This window comes from Mercenaria mercenaria, chromosome 3 (genome assembly GCF_021730395.1).
Source record: "Mercenaria mercenaria strain notata chromosome 3, MADL_Memer_1, whole genome shotgun sequence".
NCBI classification, from domain to species: Eukaryota; Metazoa; Mollusca; class Bivalvia; order Venerida; family Veneridae; genus Mercenaria; species Mercenaria mercenaria.
In genome coordinates this window covers 16,054,437-16,069,250 of record NC_069363.1, presented here as the reverse complement: position 1 = coordinate 16,069,250, position 14,814 = coordinate 16,054,437, and the positions used below count along the sequence as shown (strand labels likewise).

The following is a 14,814-nucleotide window of genomic DNA, read 5'->3' as shown; positions in this document are numbered from 1 at the left end:
TTGAATCAAACATTCTAAAAATAATAAATTGAATCACACATTCTAAAAATAATACTGCTTTTACATTTTGTGATCAACTATTTTGGACAGGGGAAAACAAATTGTTTTATCATAGGCCTAAATTCATCAACTGTGAAGGTGGCATTTTCTCAATAACCTTTTGCATTCTCTTTTGAAGTTTGTTGTCTAGAGAAAGAGTTTTAGACAGTGTTGAAACTAAGGAGATAATATGATCTGTTACTTTCAGCTGGAAGTTCCTGCAGGGTTGACAAATCTAGGAAACACATGTTATATGAATGCAACTATACAGTGTCTGAGATCTGTACCAGAGCTCAAAGAAGCCCTAAAAAAGTAAGTTCTTTTAGAAATAAAATATCAAGAAAAGATGAATTATTGAGAATGAGATGTTATAACTTTGCAGTTTCATAGATAATCAGTTTCATTGTGTGCATGCATGTAAGTATTAAGATTCATAAATCTGACATATAATGATGAGTTCTTTATTTCATGCTTGCCCATTTTTATCAACGTTTGAAGTCTGAAACTTGGACTTGAAAAGTTTAAACATACAAGTTGCAGTAATTTTGATTTAACTTTATACATTTATAGTGTATATGCCTAAAGGGATTACTTTTGTGATGGGCATGTCATCTGAACATACGTACTTACTAATTTCTGTTTGCAGTTTTGTGTCCCTCTCAATAACCTTGACCTGTGATTCTCAAACTTGGTAGGCACATTTGCTTCAGGCATATTGTGTTCTACTCAGCAATGTTATTGTACGTTAATGGTGAATACATTGAATGTAGTATTTACATGGTTATAGGTATTTCAGTCTTACATAGAAACACATAAATATTGTTATAGAATAACTGAATGATAATGGGATCTCAGAACCTTGTTTGATTGCAGTGATCAAGTGTTATTACAGACAGGTTTTACTGTAACAAAAATAAGCAAGAATTCCAGAGTATATTGTAACATTACAGACACATGACTATGCTTGAAATGATACTGAATCAAATCAGTGGAGAGTTGGCCTGGGAAGAACCCTGGTTTGATGTAGATTAAATGAAAGAAATGTGCTAGTCAAATTTATTTTGAAACTCTGGCTTCTTTCTTCCTTACTATTCACCTGCATTTCGTCACTTATAAAGGGAACTATTTGCAGTTTTTGATCAAATATATTTCAGGTATACTGGAGCATTAACAACAGGTGGAGCTATTGTACCATCAGACTCTATTACAGCAGGTAGGTGTATAGTGTTAGAAGTTAAAGATAAATGAATTGAATTTTGCTTGTTTGTTTGGGATTTAATTTTTTGGATTTACTTAACCATAAAATCCCCAACCCAATAGATTTAATGATTCCACAGTACTGTGTTTTCTTTGCCGATTGTCTAGATCACATAGTAAGACAATGTTTAAAGCTAAAGGTAAAGACTGCTGACTTAGAATTAATTTCACCTTACTACTTTTAGTATGAATTCTGATTGAAATATAGAATAGAAACCTCCTTGGCACAAAGGTTAAGATCTCGTACTTACAATCACTTGATCTCACTTGCGAGAGAGCTATAAAGCTTGCTTATGTGGAAGGCTGGTGATTCTACTCGGGTGCTTGCCCTTGCCTGTGATAAGGAATGATGCACCAGGGGGTTTTGCCATCAAAAGCTGGAAAGTCACCATTTGACCTAAATATTGTGTTGGTACAATGATGTGAAACTCAACAAAATAAAAAAATTAAAGTGGGTTGTAGAAAGCCTGTGGTTCTACCCAGGTGACCGACTCTGTCTGAAATAATACCTGGATGGACACCAGGGTCCTTCCATTCTGTTGAAACTTGAAACCTAGATTGTGTTAGTGTGACTTAAACTTAACCAAAACAAACAAGCAGTGGTATACATAAGAAATATTTACATAATGGCAAGTATAAATAAAATGTTGATTAAGCTGAATCCATAAAATTAAGTTTATTGTTTAACCTCAAGGCCAATATTGTCAAACATATTCTTTGTGTATTTCTCCAGTTCCTGTTTCATAAAATCAGCTTAAAAACTGGACTTGTTTTTCTCAGTATTGAGTAAATTCATGTTTGTTTGTTTGTTTTGTGTTTAACGCCGTTTTCAATGGTATTTCAGTCATGTAACGGCGTGCAGTTAACCTAACCAGTGTTCCTGGATTCTGTACCAGTACAAACCTGTTCTCCGCAAGTAACTGCCAACTTCCCCACATGAATCAGAGGTGGAGGACTAATGATATCAGACACAATGTCATTTATCAAATAGTCACGGAGAACATACGCCCCGCCCGAGGATCGAACTCGCGACCCCGAGATCCGTAGACCAACGCTCTTACCTATTGAGCTAAGCGGACGGGCTGAGTTAATTCATGTTCCATGATCTTAAAAATTGAAATTTTATTTATTTACAACAAAATTTTACTTGACAATAATTTTAAAATGTTGCAGGGATGAGAGATCTAGTTAGCTCTATGGACAAGTCAGGTCAAGCTTTACCTCCTATTGTCTTCCTACAAGTCCTTCATATGGCATATCCACAATTTGCTGAGAAAAGTGAACATGGTGGATTCCAGCAACAGGTAAAAATTAGTTGGGATAAAGAAACACATCAATATACTAAGAAAGTACCATTGTACAGGTTAAGAATGATTTTCGAGAAGCTTCCATGGCCAAATGGTTATGGTCACTGGCTTCAAATCACTGCCCCCAGTAGCTGTGGTCGGGGCCTCTGTAGCCGAGTGGTTAATGTCGCTGACTTCAAATCACTTGCCCCTCATCGATGTGGGTTTGAGCCTCACTCGAGGCGTTGAATTCTTTATGTGAGGAAGCCATCCAGCTGGCTTACGGAAGGTCGGCGGCTCTACCCATGTGCCCGCTCGTGACGAAATAATGCACGGAGGGGCACCTGGGGTCTTCCTTCACCATCATATCTGGAAAATCGCCATATGACCTATATTGTGTTGGTGAGTTGTTAAACCCAACAAAATAAATAAATATGAAGGTGTGGGTTCGAAGCTTCGCTTGCGGTGTTGAATTCTTTCTTGTGTGGAAGTTATCGAGCTGGCTTATGGAAGGTCAGTGGTTCTACCCGGATGCCCGCCTGTGCCTGAAATAATGCCCGGAGTGGCACCTTGGTTTTTTTTACACCATCAAAAGCTGGAAATTTGCCATATGACCTGTGATTATGCTTATGTGACATTTTCAACAACAACAGGAAAAGAATGTATTTGGTACTGGGTACTGACTTACAGTATTAGCTTGACTCGAAAATTTTTGATAAAGTCAAATATCTCTGTTACTATCAAAGCTATTGACTTAAAACTTAAAATAGTTATTAACTATCAAAGTCTACACCAGGAGAAACAATCCCCATAACTCTGATTTGAATTTTGACAGAGTTATGCCCTTTTTAACTTAGAATTTTTTGGTTAAAGTTTTATAAAGCTTTTACTGGCAAAGCTCTAATTTAGAGTCAAGCACCGAGAAAAGTCGAGTTATGCCCCTTTTTAACTTAGAATTTTTTTGTTAAAGTTTTTGATAAAGTCAAATATCTCTGTTACTATCAAAGCTATTGACTTGAAACTTAACATAGTTATTTACAATCAAAGTCTACACCAGGAGAAACAATCCCCATATCTCTAATTTGAATTGTGACAGAGTTATGCCCTTTTTAACTAAGAATTTTTTGGTTAAAGTTTTATAAAGTTTTTACTGGCAAAGCTCTAATTCAGAGTCAAGCACTGAGAAAAGTCGAGCGTGTTGTCTTACGGACAGCTCTTGTATCAGTTTGGTTATTTAATTACTTCTGTCTGCACATTTTCTGTTTCCATAAAAATCTACAAAAAGAAATAGAAATGTCTTGATGACTAACCCTGATATCAGTCACACTCAGTTAATCGTAATCTCGGATGAAACAGACATTAACCATATACTATGGCAGTCAAAATAATTGTTGGCAGATTCTAACATCTAGAGATTCTGCAAGTATCTGAACACTTTTCAAATGGGATCTGAGGATAAGGATTGTCTTTTAAATCACCACACAACACTTTGCACCAGCATACTAGGGAAGCAATTTCTTTACCTGGTTATTTGACTAAGTTCTGTGTATTAGTTAATATCATGATATAAACAAATAATCATTTTAATTGCAGGATGCTAATGAATGTTGGACAGAAATTGTTAGATGTTTACAACAGAAACTACCAGGTGTCACTACTGATTCTACTGACCAGGTAAAAGATATACACACAGCCTTGATACAGATTCGAGTTTCATTTTGTCTAAACTTACTTATCAGTTTACTGATATAGGAAGATTGATTCTGTATAATGTATTAGTGAGAAAGTTTGGCAATTTTTTATTTTTCATTTGAACCTCAAAGTTTCAAATTTTGGTAAATTGTGGAGATTTGCCTGAGATTTTAAGGAATAAACACATGGATTAGAAGCCTTCAAGCAATTGAGCCTTGGTAGATATTGGCCAGAATTATACTGAATTTTTTTTTCCCTATTCTGGTTTGAACTAAGGTAGGATTTCAGGATTTCTTGATATTTATTTTTGTATTATAGTTCAATTTTTTTTGTTAGCTCACCTGTCACAAAGTGACAAGGTGAGCTTTTGTGATCGCGCAGTGTCCGTTGTGCGTCCGTGTGTCCGTAAACTTTTCCTTGTGACATCTCTAGAGGTCACAGTTTTCATGGGATCATTATGAAAATGGGTCAGAATGTTCATCTTGGTAAATTCTAGGTCAAGTTCGAAACTGGGTCATGTGCCTTCGAAAACTAGGTCAGTAGGTCTAAAAATAGAAAAACCATGTGACCTCTCTAGAGGCCATAATTTTCAATGGATCCTCATGAAAATTGGTCAGAATGTTCACCTTGATGATATCTAGGTCAAGTTCGAAACTGGGTCACGTGCCTTCAAAAACGAGGTTAGTAGGTCTAAAAATAGAAAATCCTTGTGACCTCTCTAGAGGCCATATATTTCACAAGATCTTCATGAAAGTTGGTCAGAACGTTCACCTTGATGATATCTAGGTCAGTTCGAAACTGGTCACGTGCCATCAAAACTAGTCAAATAATAAAAAACTTTGGTGACCTCTCTAGAGCCATATTTTCATGGAATCTGTATGAAAGTTGGTCTGAATATTCATCTGATGATTCTAGTAAGGTTGGAAACTGGGTCACATGCGGTCAAAAACTAGGTCAGTAGGTCTAAAAATAGAAAAACCTTGTGACCTTTCTAGAGGCCATATTTTCCATGGGATCTGTATGAAAGTTGGTCTGAATGTTCACTTGATGATATCTAGGTCAAGTTCGAAATGGGTCACTGTGCATCAAAAACTAGGTCAGTAGGGTCAAAAATAGAAAAACCTTGTGACCTCTCTAAAGGCCATATATTTCAAGGATCTTCATGAAAGTTCATCTTGACTAGAGGCCATATATTTCACAAGATCTTCATGAAAATTGGTCAGAACGTTCACCTTGATGATATCTAGGTCAAGTTCAAAAACTAGGTCAGTAGGTCTAAAAATAGAAAAACCTTGTTACCTCTCTAGAGGCCATATATTTCATGAAATCTTCATGAAAATTGGTCAGAATGTTCACCTTGATGATATCTAAGTCAAGTTCGAAAGTGGGTCACGTGCCATCAAAAACTAGTTCAGTAGATCAAATAATAGAAAAACCTTGTGACCTCTCTAGAGGCCATATTTTCCATGGGATCTGTATGAAAGTTGGTCTGAATGTTCATCTTGATGATATCTAGGTCAATTTCGAAAGTGGGTCACGTGCCATCAAAAACTAGGTCAGTGGGTCAAATAATAGAAAAACCTTGTGACCTCTCTAAAGGCCATATTTTTCAATGGATCTTCATGAAAGTTCATCTTGATGATATCTAGATCAAGTTTGAAACAGGGTCATGTGCGGTCAAAAACTAGGTCAGTAGGTCTAAAAATAGAAAAACCTTGTGACCTTTCTAGAGGCCATACTTGTGAATGGATCTCCATAAAAATGTTCAGAATCTTCATCTTGATGATATCTAGGTCAAGTTCGAAAGTGGGTCACGTGCCGTAAAAAAGTAGGTCAGTAATTCAAATAATGAAAAAACGTTGTGACCTCTCTAGAGGCCATATTTTTCATGGGATCTGTATGAAAGTTAGTATGAATGTTTATCTTGATGATATCTAGGTCAAGTTTGAAACTGGGTCAACTGCAATAAAAAACTAGGTCAGTAGGTCTTGAAATAGAAAAACCTTGTGACCTCTCTAGAGGCCATACCCTTGAATGGATCTTCATGAAAATTGGTCAGAATGTTCACCTTGATGATATCTAGGTCAAGTTTGAAACTGGGTCACGTGCCTTAAAAAACTAGGTCAATAGGTCAAATAATAGAAAAACCTTGTGACCTCTCTAGAGACCATATTTTTCAATGGATCTTCATGAAAATTGGTCAGAATTTTATCTTGATAATATCTAGGTCAAGTTCAAAACTTGGTCACATGAGCTCAAAAACTAGGTCACTATGTCAAATAATAAAAAAAACGACGTCATACTCAAAACTGGATCATGTGGGAAGAGGTGAGCGATTCAGGACCATCATGGTCCTCTTGTTCATTCTGTAACCTTTTTCCGTCCACACAATAATATTTAAATAACTTGGTATAAACATTCAGAAAACAAGCTGAGGTGTAATATAGACCCAGTTTTAAAAATTATTGGCAAATTTTCTTCTGAATAACTCCCCGGTAATATACATTTTTGACAGATATCAGTTGGTTATATTATGCTACAGATGTGATTATTTGTCACCTTCCTTTCGGGGACTTTTCGTAACATGGCAATACTTCATTCACTTGTTGAAATAAAACTCTGACAAAATGTACAAAGCAGAAATCTGCTTTATGTTAATAAAAAATAGATGCTTGTATAAACAGTTGGCTGGTACTTTAAGTAGATAAAAACAATTTAGAAACTATATATTTTAGAATGCATCAGCATCATCAACTAGAGGTTTCATGGACCAGTACTTCGGTGGAGAGTTTGATGTTACGTATCCTTTGTCATCATATCAATATGAATAGCCGGTGGTCTAGTGGATAAGGTGTCGGCCAATCAATCCAGGGGTCTTGGGTTCGAGTCCCATTGGGGTCATGACCATGACTTCTCATATGACACCAGTACTGGTTTTTCTAGGAAGCGGACTTGAGTTGTTCCAATAAGCTTGAAGCTTTCATCACAATCGAGCTAAAAGAAATAAGTATAAACTAATAGCTGGTCTACTTACGACTGGCCTCAGTGGTCAAGTGGTTAAGGTCTCTAAATTGGAATCGCCTGCCCAGCAGATGACCTCTATTGATTTTGAAACTAGAGGTCAAGGTCACAGTGACCCAGAACAGTTAAATCGTTTCCAGAAGATAACTTGGGAAGGCTTGGGCCTAGGATTGTGAAAGTTGATAGGGAGGTTAATCATGACCAGCAGATGACCCCTATTGATTTTGAGGTCTACAGGTCAAAGGTTAAGGTCACATTTACACAGAAAACCAAATAATTTCTATTCCTTGTGCAATTACTGAATGCATCAAGGGTGAGCATTTCGTGTACTACGAGCTCTTGTTTACTTTAACTTTTGAGAGTGCTCTGTTAAGATCATTGGATACACCTTTTACCTTTTTTGCTTCACATTAGTTGGATGTATGAAAAATCATCACAAGCAAGATACTTTTCAGAACATTTCCAATATTTATTCCTGTAGAATTTACAGCATGTACATATCTGCCTTTTCACCAAGAGTGCTGTTAAGAGGCTGACCAATTCAGAGCTGTATAGAAAACAATAGGAGAAACACACTGATAGTCAGATAGAGGCTACGAATGATGCTTATAAGAAGTGGTCTTTCTACGCTCTTTCTTATTCTAATGTAAGTTCTTTTTTGTTCTAATGCTTAGATTCCTTTTTTTGGTTTTTATTGCTGAGATTTCACATCTTGGCTTTTGATGCTGGAGATTCCATGTTTTGGTTCTTAAAGCTGAAGGCTCCATGTTCTTGTTTAATGCTTAGTTTCCACTTTTTGGAAGATTCCACTTTTCTGTTCTTCATGCTGAAGACTCATTTTTTTCTTCTTAATGTGAAGATTCCACATTTATTCAGAAAGCTGAAGGTCCTATTTGTTCTTAATGCTGAAGATCCATTCGTTCTTAAAGCTGAGCTCATTTGTCTTAATGCTGAAGATTCACATTCCCGGGTTCTTAAAGCTGAAGGCTCTGATTGTTCTATGCTGAATTCATTCGTTCTTAAAGCTGAAGTCCGTATTTTCTAGCGAGATCACTTCGGTTCTTAAAGCTGAAGGCTCCGTATTTGTTCTTAATGCTGAAGATTCCACTTCCGGTTCTTAAAGCTGAAGGCTCCGTATTTGTTCTTAATGCTGAAGATTCCACTTCCGGTTCTTAAAGCTGAAGGCTCCATATTTGTTCTTAATGCTGAAGATTCCACATTTCGGTTCTTAAAAGCTGAAAGCTCCTTTTTTTGCTTCATAATGATGAATGCTCTTTTTGATGCTGAAGATTCTATGTTTTAGTTCATAGTGCTGAAGATTCCACTTCATAACTTCTATCATATAGAAGAGTTTTCAGTTAAAAATCTTTACGAAAAAAATATTTAAAATTTCTACTTATTTGAAGAAGATAAATTTTCCTTGACTATGTGAAGAATGAAATGTGAAGAAAGTGACGAAGAGGCAGAAACTAAAAGTACAGAAAAATTCTACCAACTAAGTTGTTTCATAGAAAAAGGTATTGTTGATAAAATGTTTAAGTATGTGGTTACTGTAGACACAAACATCAGTTTTTGTATGGACATGTAAAGATTGTTTTTAGGGTTTTATTAGTTGAGGCAGTGGTCACTTCTTGTTAATTAAGAAAAATTCAGTAACAAAAACAAAAAGTAGAAAAATGCTTGTAGAAGTTCTGTATGTTAATTTAATTTTAATGATCAAGGAGAACAGTCTTAATATTACCTGCTAATTCTAGAATTTGTTAATCCAGTAAAACATGGCTTGGTAAACCCAATTAAAATATCAGCTTTCTTTAAACCAGGAATTATATGGCAGGTAAACCTTTTTGTATTCTTTCAAAATTTCTTAATACAGCATCTTCCTTTGATTTCAGAGGTGAAATATATGCATACAGGTTTACGATCTGTAAGTATTGTGTTTATGTACAATCCAAATTTTCTACTTCTTTATGGTTCTGTTATTTCCATTCCTAAACTTATCTTTCAAAAATTATATTAAAATAGCATATAAGAATAAATTAGTTCTTTCGAAAAGTGTAGACCTATAATGAAAAATCAAGACTAATAGCTATAAAAAGTTGAATGTAATTTGAATGTTTGAATAGAAATCTAATATCTCATATGATGTTATCAAGTATGATACATGTTTTATTATTACACTCCTTCTTGAAGATAAGTGAGTGTTTTGTTTAGCTTGTGTAAGTCTGTCAGTAGACAGTTTGGCTTCAAGTCTTTAACTAGAGAATACGGGTACATACAGCTGACGGATTCCATGACCCTTGTTGTTTTGGGTCAGATGGTTAAAGTTAAAAGGACAGTGAGTGCAAAACTAGACAGGTTTCTGGTGAAAGAATTGAGAATGCTGAAGCCTAAAAATGTCAGATTGCTAGTGGTTAGTAGATTACCTATGTTGTTATGGAGTAATTAAATCCATTTTCAAGGTTGCAGAATAATTCATAGCTCCAACAGACCGTCAAGGGGGCATATGTGTTATACAAACAGTCCTTATTTTTGAATTGCTTTGTCCAATGTGTTTTTTTAGCTCACCTGTCACGAAGTGACAAGGCTAATGTCCATCGTGCGTCGTCCGTCAACAATTTCTAAAAAAATCTTCTTCTTGAAAACCACAGGGCAGAATTACACCAAACTTCACAGGAATGATCCTTGGGTGGCCCCCTTTCAAAATTGTTCAAAGAATTGAATTCCATGCAGAACTCTGGTTGCCATGGCAACCAAAAGGAAAACCTTTGAAGATTTTCTTGTCCAAAACCACAGGACCTAGGGCTTTGATATCTGGTGTGTAGCATCATCTAGTGGTCCTCTACCAAAATTGTTCAAATTATCCCCCTAGGGTCAAATATAGCCCCGCCCCGGGGGTCACATGGTTTATATAGACTTATATAGGGGAAACTTTGAAAATCTTCTTGTACAAAACCACATGGCCTAGGGCTTTGATATTTGATATGTAGCATCTTCTAATGGTCCTCTACCAAGATTATTCAAATTATCCCCCTAGGGTCAAATATGGCCCCGCCCCAGGGGTCACATGGTTTATATAGGGAAAACTTTGAAAATCTCCTTGTACAAAACCACATGGCCTAGGGCTTTGATATTTGGTATGTAGCATCATCTAGAGGTCCTCTACCAAGATTGTTCAAATTATCCCCCTAGGGTCAAATTTGGCCCCACCCCGGGTGTCCCAAGTTTTACATAGACTTATATAGGAAAAAAAGTCTTAAAATCTTCTTGTCTGAAACCACAACACTTAGACCTTTAATATTTAGTTTGAAACATTGTCTTATGGTCCTCAGCCAAAATTGTACAAATTGTACCCCTTGGGTGAAAAGAGGCCCTGCCCTGGGGGTCCCAAGTTTTATATAGACTTGTATAGGAAAAAGCTTTAAAAATCTTCTTGTCTGAAACCATACGACCTAGGCTTTTGACATTTGGTATGATGCATTGTCTAGTAGTTCTCTACCAAATTTGTTTAAATTATGCACCTGGGGTTAAAAGAGGCCCCGCCCTGGGGTCACTTAGTTTATATTATGCGAGTTCTATAGGAAAAATACTTAAAAAATCATCTGATCCTATTTCCAAGACTGTTTAATTATAATTACCTGATGACCCCAAGTAATATGATGTCACTTGACTGTGACCTTTACCTACTTTCTTGTTTTTTAAGATACAGCCTTGAAATTTTGATGACATACACAGTTTTGCACACAAATCGTAAAACTGAATTTCATTGACCATGAATGTGACCTACTGACTTCCTTAATATTTTATCATCAGTTTGACATTTGAAACATGTAGCTCATATTACTCAGGTGAGCGATCCAGGGTCATTATGACCCTCTTGTTTCTATTTAAGTCAGTTATCTTACTTTTGTTGAACTTTTTCAGAGATTAGAAGAACATATAACAAAGAATTCTCCAACATTAGGTAGAGATGCTGTGTTCAAGAAATCAGTGAGTATGATAGTCTCTTTTACGTTGACAAGTTCTGACGTTAATATGGCTTAATATGAACTTGAAATCATTATTTATGTTGATCAGGAAAATTATAATTATTTTCTCTATGCTGAAGTTGTCACATTTATATCATTTTATTGTTTAACGGTGCAAATTTTGCATTTATTTGATATGAATGCATTTTCTTTTCAGAACAAAATTAGAAGATTACCAGGATATTTAACTATACAGTTTGTTAGGTTTTATTTCAAGGAAAAGGAATCTATTAATGCCAAAATTCTTAAGGTAAGATTTTGTGTTGCACTTTGGGTGTAGAAATAAGCTTGATACGAAGGGTCTGCTAAACTAGATTATGATACATGATTATGATACATGATACGTTTGATTGGTCGAGTGCACTGCACACTTTGGTCTGTTAAAACCAATAGTAACTAGCAGAACTGATACTGACCCAAGGTGATAATTATATGGAAAGAGATATAGTGACAGGAAAAAGTATATAATGTCATGGGTGTATATTATAACACTTACAGGCTTGTGTTTCATTCAATATGCAGTTTTATTGACCTGCCTTTAAATAGTCGTCTGTCAGTTTCAGCCAGGTTACCAAAACTCTGCATTGATTGTAACTTCAGTCTATATGATAATAGAATGCTTGTCTAACATTAATATGTCTTCTCAAAAAGAGTGGAGATATAAGTTAACATCTTTCCAGATAGGCATTTAATTTTCCCCATTTTGTACTCGCAGTACAAGTGGTTCTGGGTGAACAAGAAATGATAAATAGCACTAAAAATACTTTGAATAATATAATTTAGTAAACTGCACTAAAATAATTTTGTTGACCAGTTTTTTGATGTTCCAAAAAAGATAGCACTAATATCTCTTACTTTTTTCACTGCTAGACATAAAATGTCGCAAAGATAAAGAAAGCACTGTCACAAAAAAATTCTAAGGCATCTTCAGATTACAAGTTAGCCGTCTGGTTTTCAACTGTATCAGAATGCTCAAGTAAGCATCTTTGTCCCAGTCATAACTGTTTATACATTCTTGTACTGAAAAAAGCTTTAAATAAGATATTTTGTACCTACAATTGGTAATACATGATACCTTTATATGGAAGGTATACTTTTAAGAATTAGTAAGGGTGTAAGGAGAGTTTGTTACGTTTGAAAATGTAACCAGCATAGCAACAGCGTGGAAAATAAAACATGATTTTAGTCATATTAAATGCTGATATGTTGACTTACTGCTGCTACAGAAATTTGGTTCATTTCAGACTTTTTCTTGCAGAAAGTAAAATATAATTTTGTACACTTATTTCAAAAAGTGTCACCTTGTGAAAATTAGCAAACATTACTTCTTTAATTGATTCAACAAAAACATTTTATGTCAGATCTTAAGTAATTATTTGTACAATACAAACACAACAACTATAGTGTAAAACAAAACAAATGACCTTAATATATTGTAACATGTTTGTGTTCGGCAACATTTTGCTTTCATAAGTTGGTAAGTCGCATACCCCCACACAGTTTAGTGAAAAATGCCATTTTCAACAATGTATGAACAAAAGGCAAATTTTCACTGAATGTCATTCATTCAACTGAAGGTATTCAGTGATAAACCCACACTATGGTCATATGTGGTCTTTCAGTGAGTATTATATACTTTTCTTAGTGTCTGTTACATCTCGGTAAAGAAATACAGCCGTTTTCTTTACCAAGGCAAACTTTCTTAACTCCTCGGTAACCAAGTTTTATGATTTTATCTTTTTCTTGTAGGATGTAAAGTTTCCATTAAGTTTGGATGTGTTTGAATTGTGTTCAGAAGAGTTACAGCAAAAGCTGATACCTGCCAGGGAGAAGTTTAAAGAACAAGAAGACAAAGCTGCTGAGGAAGCTACTAAGGTACGTTATTTTCCCGTCCATTCCATGATGCTATGTTCATATTACTGTCAAATATTTGCACAACATAAGCTAAATTGGCTTTTTTATATCTCAAAAACAAGTCCTCGCAAATGTAATGCTTTTCTGAGCAAAATGACTTCTGTTAAAGATTAAACCTTGTGCTATTAGACTGTTCTAAATTTTGCATAGTTTATGTCTCACAATTTTTTTTTGATATTACAGTAGTAAGATGTTGGGAGTCATGTAGAAAAGTTATGCCACGGCAACAAATGAAAACATTACACTTTGTTATTATGACAAGACACTTCCTGTTCGTGTTTTTTACATGTGACAGGCTTTCCAGCGTTTCTACTTTTTCCTACTTTTTTGAAAGTTCTATTTTTTTCTTACTTTTCTATAAAACCTCCTATTACTCCTACTTTTTCATATCAGAAGTAGTAAAAATGCATTTTTTGAACCCCAGAATCAAAATTTTCTCCATGTGGGAGGGGACAGCCCTCTCGCACCTACCCCAAATTAATGTAAACACGTGGAGTGTTTTTGTCAATGTTCAATAAAGTATATACTGTCATGTCTGTGTTTATGAAAGTAGTTCGGATTTAGTCGGTGCATCTTTAGTGCATTCAATTGTAAATAGTGAAATGTCTTTGATTTCAGTGGAAAAGCCCTTATTTAGTTCGACTATTCGAAGAATAGGGGAGCCATCCTACTCGCCCCGGCATGAGCTTGAGCATCACACAAATGTTAAAGTTTGCGTACCACCCAAAATATTTTCAAAGTCCATTGAGATATTGCTTCCATATTTTGCATACTTGTTTACCATCATAACCCCAGTCTGTCAAAAGGAGGAGGCAACTGTATCAAGCATTTTGACTGAATAATGGCCCCTTTTCGACTTAGAATAAATGTCAAAGTTTGCATACCACCCCAAATATTTTCAAAGTCCATTGAGATATTGCTTTTATATTTTGCATACTTGTTTACCATCATGATCAAGCATTTTGACTGAATTATGACCCCTTTTCGACTTAGAATATGCTTATTGTAATGTTAAAGTTTTACTCATTGCTTATATTATACTATCAAGCACTGAGAATAGTCGAGCGCGCTGTCCACTGACAGCTCTTGTTGTCTCATAAGCTCATTTTGTCAAAGTTTGTAGCTTACACAAAATCCTACATCAAATTTCCTAATTTTTTCTTACTCTTTTACCACATTTATTCCTATTTTTCTCCTACTTTTTTGTAATGGATGGCTGGAAAGCCTGTTGTCGAGAACAAGTTAGTACTGTTGCATAAGCCAGGAACACTGGTAGACTGACCTCATTACATAACCAAAATACCGTTCAATGTCTGCATCAAATATCAAACTTTACAGGAAACTCCTAAGCAAGTGAGAAGTTAAAAGCTTTCTTGTATTTTTGTGTATTTACAGTTAAAGAAAGCAGGAGAGAAACCTACCGAGAAAAAAGATGACAGCAAGAAAACTATAAAACATCCTTTTGCCTTTCCTGATGGTAGGTACTCAGACTAATACAGTGACGGTATACACTTACTGAATGGCTCGATAGTCGATAATGAAATACTTGAACTACTGACCAAGAAGTCCTTCTGTTAGTG

The 14,814-nt window shown here is 35.4% G+C and overlaps 1 protein-coding gene across 1 annotated transcript in view; it reads left to right on the top strand.

The window, feature by feature from the left end:
- Positions 1 to 14,814, top strand: part of LOC123525899 (ubiquitin carboxyl-terminal hydrolase 14-like) — a 28,738-nt gene that overhangs the window by 9,207 nt on the left and 4,717 nt on the right. Inside the window, exons 5-15 of the mRNA XM_053537919.1 lie at positions 248 to 351; positions 1,194 to 1,252; positions 2,470 to 2,600; positions 4,176 to 4,256; positions 7,010 to 7,074; positions 8,730 to 8,812; positions 9,188 to 9,219; positions 11,217 to 11,282; positions 11,478 to 11,570; positions 13,070 to 13,195; positions 14,630 to 14,711. Of these exons, the coding sequence (XP_053393894.1) occupies positions 248 to 351; positions 1,194 to 1,252; positions 2,470 to 2,600; positions 4,176 to 4,256; positions 7,010 to 7,074; positions 8,730 to 8,812; positions 9,188 to 9,219; positions 11,217 to 11,282; positions 11,478 to 11,570; positions 13,070 to 13,195; positions 14,630 to 14,711 (922 nt within the window). The remainder of the gene's footprint in view (positions 1 to 247; positions 352 to 1,193; positions 1,253 to 2,469; positions 2,601 to 4,175; positions 4,257 to 7,009; positions 7,075 to 8,729; positions 8,813 to 9,187; positions 9,220 to 11,216; positions 11,283 to 11,477; positions 11,571 to 13,069; positions 13,196 to 14,629; positions 14,712 to 14,814) is intronic.